This window comes from Frankliniella occidentalis, unplaced genomic scaffold (assembly GCF_000697945.3).
Source record: "Frankliniella occidentalis isolate FOCC.00 unplaced genomic scaffold, Focc_3.1 Scaffold6, whole genome shotgun sequence".
NCBI lineage: Eukaryota > Metazoa > Arthropoda > Insecta > Thysanoptera > Thripidae > Frankliniella > Frankliniella occidentalis.
This window is the reverse complement of record NW_026267136.1, coordinates 2,110,882-2,117,845: the sequence shown is the minus strand read 5'-3', so window position 1 is coordinate 2,117,845 and position 6,964 is coordinate 2,110,882. Positions and strand designations below refer to the sequence as shown.

Sequence of the window (6,964 nt, the reverse complement as noted above, 5' to 3'; positions counted from 1 at the left end):
CCTCCCCGCCGTGGCGCCCGCCCCCCCGAGGACCCCCTCCCGGGCCCCTCGGCGCTCCTGCACGCCCCTTGCACAACCTCCCTTATATATAAGTGGGGCTGCAGTATGGACGCCGTACTCTCATCCTCCTAGTGTAGCAGTGCGTACCTCAGCGCAGTCATGAAGTTCTTGGTGAGTGGTGCGAGCACGTGTGTGTGTGTGTGTTGGTGTGAGTGTGTGCGAGTGCAGTGTGGTGGTGTCGCATCATCAACAAGTGTGGACGTCAAGTGTTCGGGAGACCCCGCAGGATTACAACTGTGAATAGTCAACGCAGTGAACTAAGTGGTGTGAAATCAGTGCCCTTTCGAAAAAAAATGTAAAAATAGTTAAAATCGCCCGCAACTCCCTAAACCGTGCATTCCGAGTGAAGTGACATAACTGTGCGATCATATCTAGACAAGACATTTTTCAACTTTTCTGTAAAGGACTGAGTAACATAACGACGGGTTTTGTTGCCTGTTTATAAAACGGTTAATCGGATAGGTACATTCATGTTATTCTTTGCATTTCTAGAGTGTGCACTGCAGTATACATCATGATAAAAAAGTGTGCCTTTAGCGCGCACGTGCAAGTGCTTAACACTACGTCGCACTCTTTGAAGTGTCTGACTGGATATTTGAATACTGGAAAGTGTTTAATGGTACAGTTGGACAATTATTTTGAGTCTCGTGTTTACAACTGATGAGATCGTTATGCAGCTTTTGCCACTTTAATGTGTTCTAGTTATTGTTGAACACTTTTAACTATTCAAATCTCCAACACTTAAACGTGTGAACAATTGTGGTGAACAATAGTATTTACATGCCAGTTGCACCCTTTTTCATCAGTGTAAAATCAGTAGGTAGCACTAGTAAAAAGAACAATTTTGGTTCTATATAGTTCAACTGATGCCGGCATTAAAATGTCTAAAGATCAGAACTAACTGTTGACATGTAAATTGACTGAAGCGTTACTTTATGTATTACTCATTAGCACGTTTCGTACCTACACATTATTTTGAAAATGTCTTCAAGCATACATCGTGTGATGAAATGGCGCCTCCAAGTCTCTTATCCACTCTATGCGATGCGATTCATATAAACTTGACCGAAATGTATAGACTATACTGGATAGAGAACTTAACAAGTTTAGTTAAGTTATTAGACATTCTATGTCATGCATAAAAGTGCTCCATTAATGCATATGTTTTACGAGTGAGTGCCAACAGTATTGATTTTTTTTATAAACTAACCTCTTGGAATCAACAACTGAACTGTTGCTGTGCACTCAGTTATAAACTATTAGCAATCCGTTCACTGTAAAAATTGTGATACGGCTCTCGAGTACAAATAATACTAAATAGACTAACTCAAAACGACACGAGCGTATATCATATCGGAATAATTTGTCCGTGGCCTCCCCGATGCTGCAAATGGGCTAGCTAGACCATCCAGGAGGTTAAGGAAAAGGGGGAAGGGGGCAGGAGGAGGAGGAGGGCCATGCGGTCTGGTCTGCCAGTCGTGACCAGCCTTGGTTGATTTGGCGGACGCGATGGTAATGCCCGGTCAGTGAGTGCGCTGGCCACGTGACCAGCAGGGCCGCATCCCGCCCCGCCCCCGAGTGACGCGCAGCGCCGTTACTTCACACCACCCGATGTGATTGCCCCCGGTGAGTGGTCACGTGCGCGGGGGGCACGGCGGCGGCGAGCAGCATCGCGAGCCATCGGTCAGCTCCGCTAGAGATGCGGTCTCGAGGAATGCAAGCGGTTGCGAAGTTCATGGTGTCGTGTATGTTTGATTTGTCGCGCAGGACATGTGAGCGCGTTGGTATCGTCCAGAAGGAAGGTGTATACAGGGTGGTCCACAGACCCCTTTCTTTATTTTGCTTATACTGAACCGCATGCAGGCGTGCGGGTGGGCTTGCCTACCGTTTCTCACCAAGGCGCCTTACGGCCCCGTGTGAGTATGCAGCCCGCCGCCCGCACGCCTGCATCCGGTACAGTACGAGCAAAGTAATGGAAGGGGTCTGTGGACCACCCTGTAAATCCTCCAGACGCCGTTATTACGAACCAGTCCCAAGTTCAGTCACTGCCGGCAAGTTCTCTTAGCGCCTGGTAGGTAGGCACAAAACGTGCCTGCAGTACTCGCGTGTACTGCGGGGCGGCCTACGCCCAGTCTCGCAGGCGCTCGGAGCTCCCCCGTCCGTTTTGAATGGGTCTCTCAGTCAGACAAACGAATGTAATTTCTGCGCAGTCCCTCATCAGAGATTCTAAATAATGTCGCACATTGTGGACTCGATATTGACATTCTGCCGCCGGTACTGTGCGGCTGTCAATACAACCAAATTTGTGCCACACACGATCAAAACGCGAGAATACTTTTCTGTACCATCCACATTTTCATATTTAAAGTAGCTACTGTTTGCCTATACACAACCGTTATTTTGCCACACATTGCCTCTTTATAAAGAATATCTTGCACGTCTCACACCTGCCTCCGTCCCCGGTCCTCCCTCCCCTATTTTTCCCGGTGTACTGACCGCATGCACACGCTCTCGGGCGGGACGGGCCGCCGCTAAACTAGTTGCATCACGGCTCAGGGCCTCCTGGCTCAGGGCAGTTAAGATAAGCGTTCGGTAGCGACTCATGACTCGCATGGCCGACCCACCACTCCGCCCCAAACAAAGTTCCTTATTATTTTCAGACGCCACCCCAAGACACTCTGCGCTTTGCAAACGAAATTTACAAAATAAAATTCTTTACTGTAGAAAAACCGCAGATGGCTCTTCTCCCACCTTTTGTAGAGCACTAATAAATTTGCCTATTTAAGGCACAACCTCTTCATCAAAGTAATTGAGGACGAGTTTATTTCGCGTCATCATCAACGACGAACCACTCTACATTTTACAAAATTGGCACTTATTGAAAAAAATCGACTTGTATCATAAGATGACAGTTTACACTACAAAACTAAAAGTTTTGGAGTTTAAACTGTAGAACTTTTTAAAATTTCGCAGTTGTTATTTTCCGTCATTAATTTGTAATATATTTAAGGTACTATCATATTTTGTTCGTCTTAAAAAGCGTCAAAAAGTGAAGACAGCGAGTGACGGAGGTGGGAACAATGTGTGGGTATGGAGGAGATAAGTTAAGATGGGGTGTGTTGGCAAGATCCGTTGCAGTCTGTATTCTGCGGGCTGATGTGCATCGCTGAGCACGGGACTGCAGGTGATGCACACACTGCACACGCACCGAAACGTCTCTTTTGTCCATCATCATCATCATTATGGTTACCATGGGGCAGCGGGAATATGGCGAAAGAAAACAAATTTTGTTTTCGTTTTGGAAACACGCAGACCGAAGACGACTGTCGTTGTGTGGCAAGTGAGCTCCCTCAGAGTGCAACGCGAGCTAAATGTGCAGTGTGCGCGCTGTGTGGAGCCGGGCAATGACTGAAAAAAACAACTCTCTGTGATCATGCCCAAAGCTGGCCGCCCTGCCCGTGCGGCGCCAACGTACTTGCACCCCCCCCCCCTCTCTCTCTCTCTCTCACACACACACACACACACACACACACACACACACACACGGTGCAACAGCGCCACCCCCTGGCTCCTCACCGCCCAACAGGCAGAGCCTTCTAAATGACTCTCCTCTCTCCTCCTCTCCTTCTCTCCTCCTCTCCTCTCTCCTCTCCTCACGCCGTTGTTTGGATAAATGTCGGCTCCACTCCACGGGCCTCGAAGTTTGATGGGCATTCTGCACAGAGAGTTGTTGTTGGGCAACGGCCGCTGAAGAGTGAGACGGCCAGTGCGGGGCGCGGCGGTTGTAGGGTAGGGCTCCTGTTTTCCCACACGGCACAATGTTACGGCTGCCCCCCCCCCCCCCAATCTCCGCCCACGCGCCGTTCCCATGGACCCCATGACCCTATGGACTTGCTTTCTTCGCGCCTGTCACACCTTTAGCACAACCCGGCCGTTTTGTATTGTTGTGGTGCCCCTGGCCCCCACAGGTTTCCCGTGCGCCCACGGCGGACTGCGCAGTACCCGCTCCCTCAACCGAAACTGACAATTAACCTAGAGCCAGAAAGTGTTTTGTTTCGGCGTTATTCGGGATACAATGAGTAGTGTGAAACTGTTTATTAACTATTCAAATCAGCGGAAAATATTCCCGCAATATATATCATACAAAATATTTTGAGCTCGGGTTTTTGGTGTTGTCATACTTCTAGGATTTCTAAAAAAGAAATGTATTAAGAAAATAGATAGAATTTCAGGAAAGTATAAGAGCCGATATGATCACGATCCAAATAATCACCTTCTGATCGCCTCACGTGGTGCCAATGCATTTGCATACCGAAGTCCAGTGCAACGGGTCCGCCGGACACTTGGCCTGCAGCGACCTTGCGGGAGTCGTCCGTCAGCGTCCAGCTCGCCGCACGTCTCGTCCCGCCACGCGAGCGCCGCGGTGCCGTGGGCGCCGGGCTGGGGCGGGGCGGGGCGGGGCGGGACGGGGCGCGAGGGCGAAAGTGTAAGCTGCCCAGGCAGAGCGACCTTGCCCCAGAGAGCGCAGAGCGGCGGTGGTGCGCGCGGCGCCCGGCCGGAGGGACGGGCTGGCGGACGACCCACTGCTGGTGCCCCCCACCGCCCCTCCTTCCTTTTCCCCTCTCTTCTCCGCGGCGGCAGCGTCGCGACGCTACTGCCGCTCTCAGCTACATCCATTGCATCTTAGTCTAACTCACCACCACCACTCGTAACCTATGCTTACTCCACTGCACCCACCCCGTTCTCTCTCTCTCTCTCTCTCTCTCTCGTTTTCTAGGGTGAGCTCGTACTTGTTTAACGTGCTTAATCGTTTCGCGACACAGGTCCCCCGGCTAGGCGACCTTGTCTCATCCTATCGTCGGCCAGCCCAGCCCGGCTCTGGAGTTAACGTTTCCTGCAGCAGCGTGGTGCGCCGTTGCTGGAGTCTATTCGGGGGCTGCTGGAGACTCCAGCGTCTGCCTCGAGGCGCTAATTATGGGGATCCATAAAAAACGAATGCCAGCTGCTGCGCTAGTGTCCTGGGACCGCAGCGCTTGGATCTAAAGGGAGGGTTGTTTGATCGTCTCTAATTAAGATAGGACTTCCGGGACTTTATCATTGTGTGCTCTCCTTTTTTTCGGTCTTTACTTTGTGCTCTCTTTTCTGAACAACCTCAACTCTGTCTTTGTGTGTCGAGTCGTTTCCGTGCACTTTGTAAATGTGTTCGTGTTGTCGTGTTTCAGGCAATCACCATCATGTGCCTGGCTCTCGCCGCAGCCGAGAGCGGCAAGAAGGCGACGGAGGGCAAGAAGAGCGAGAAGCGTGGCATCCACGACCTCGGCTACGGCTACGGCGGCTCTGAGCTGTCCTTAGGGCTCGGACACACGTACAGCTCCGGCTACGGCGACTACCTCAGCGGCCACGAGTACGGCCACCACGAGCCCATCACCAAGGTCATCACCAAGCACGTCCCCTACTCCATCCCGCAGCCCGTGCCCGTCGAGATCACCAAGCACGTGCCTTACATCGTCAAGGTGCCCGTGCACGTGCCCGTCGACAGGCCCTACGAGGTGGCCGTCCCCAAGCCCTACACCGTCCACGTCGACAGGCCGTACCCCGTCACCGTCGAGAAGCCCTACCCCGTGCACATCAAGGTCCCCGTGAAGGTGGCCGTCCCCCACCCGGTCCCCTATGATGTCCCCAAGCCCTACCCCGTGCACGTCGAGGTCCCCAAGCCCTACAAGGTGCCCGTGGAGGTGCCCGTCTACGTCAAGGAGCACCATCACGAGCATTACCCCAGCCTGGACCTGGGCTACCACGGCAGCTCGCACTACAGCAGCGGCCACTACGACCACTACTAGTGAGTGGGCGAGCGAGTGGGAGAATACCAACAGTGTGATAATGCAGTGTGTGCGTGTGTGTATGTGTGAGTGTCTGTGTGTGGGTTGCATACGAGTAAATGTTACCATGAGTCATAAAAATCATCCTTGTTCTTCACGTTCAACGCATTATATTGTGTGACTGTGTTTGTACATTTTGTAATAATAAACCGACTGTCCTTACAATAAGTACAAAAAAACAAAACAGGCCTGTCTTAATATCGATCCTATCCCCGCAAAACTCACAACGCGAAGTTAAATCCCCGCCCACCTCACCTCTTCTTAATTCTCTCACACTCAAACTCATTATTGGGTGCAGGCAGAGCCCAGCCTCCTCCTGCTCCCCTGCCCGGTGATGACCGCCTCGCCTCCCGTCCTGGCCGCAGGTGAGACAACTAACTGTTTCCGTTGTTTCCGTTGGACCCCGAGGCCGGCACGACAGAGGCGCACAAGCGCAGTGGACGTCTTTCGTCTCTTCTTTTGTTCAACGGCCAAAGAGGTCCTTGAGCGGGGCTAGAGGGAAAGGAATAACGAAAATAGGGGAAGAAGGAGGGGCGTGCGGTCGTGGGGCCGGGGCGACGTGGAGCAGGAGCGGGGAGGGGGCACTGTTTTTCTCCGTAATTGACATACGGCCATGAGAAAGAAGGCATTTGCCTTGCAAACTAACTGCTACTTCACAACTTTGCACGGCGGGTAAGAGAGGGAAGACAAGTTAAATAATTTAGCGGTACAGCAGCATTTATCCCAAAGTCAAAACATAAATACACAATTGGAATAAATAGAACACACTTAACTAACCCTATTACCATAACACAAAAACAGGTCGTAGTATCACATATATGTAAAAGAAAACACAACCATACACACATCACACAAGTTCGTTAGGCACCGCACGTTTCTGTCAACCACCATCAACCCAGTAGAGAATTGGTTTCGAATTCTTACTCTTGGAAACATTAGTGTCAATGCTGGTAGGCGTACGAATGGGAAAGATACGGTTCTGGGGGACCGGGAGGACCGGGGAGGGGGCCACCGGGATAAGGCCC

General features: G+C 51.4%; 2 protein-coding genes across 2 annotated transcripts in view; one reads left to right on the top strand and one right to left on the bottom strand.

Annotated features, from left to right (window-relative positions):
* The first annotated feature begins 86 nt into the window (after window positions 1–86).
* LOC113218196 (zinc finger protein 512B-like) lies at window positions 87–6,123 on the top strand. The gene is made up of 2 exons (XM_026438443.2): window positions 87–171; window positions 5,283–6,123. Exons 1-2 carry the CDS (start codon window positions 160–162, stop codon window positions 5,898–5,900), a joined length of 630 nt encoding a protein of 209 aa, XP_026294228.1. The 5' UTR covers window positions 87–159; the 3' UTR covers window positions 5,901–6,123.
* Window positions 6,124–6,711: 588 nt separating this feature from the next.
* Window positions 6,712–6,964, bottom strand: part of LOC127750261 (basic proline-rich protein-like) — a 3,383-nt gene continuing 3,130 nt past the window's right edge. The window contains exon 3 of the mRNA XM_052271392.1: window positions 6,712–6,717. Coding sequence (XP_052127352.1) covers window positions 6,712–6,717 — 6 coding nt within the window. The remainder of the gene's footprint in view (window positions 6,718–6,964) is intronic.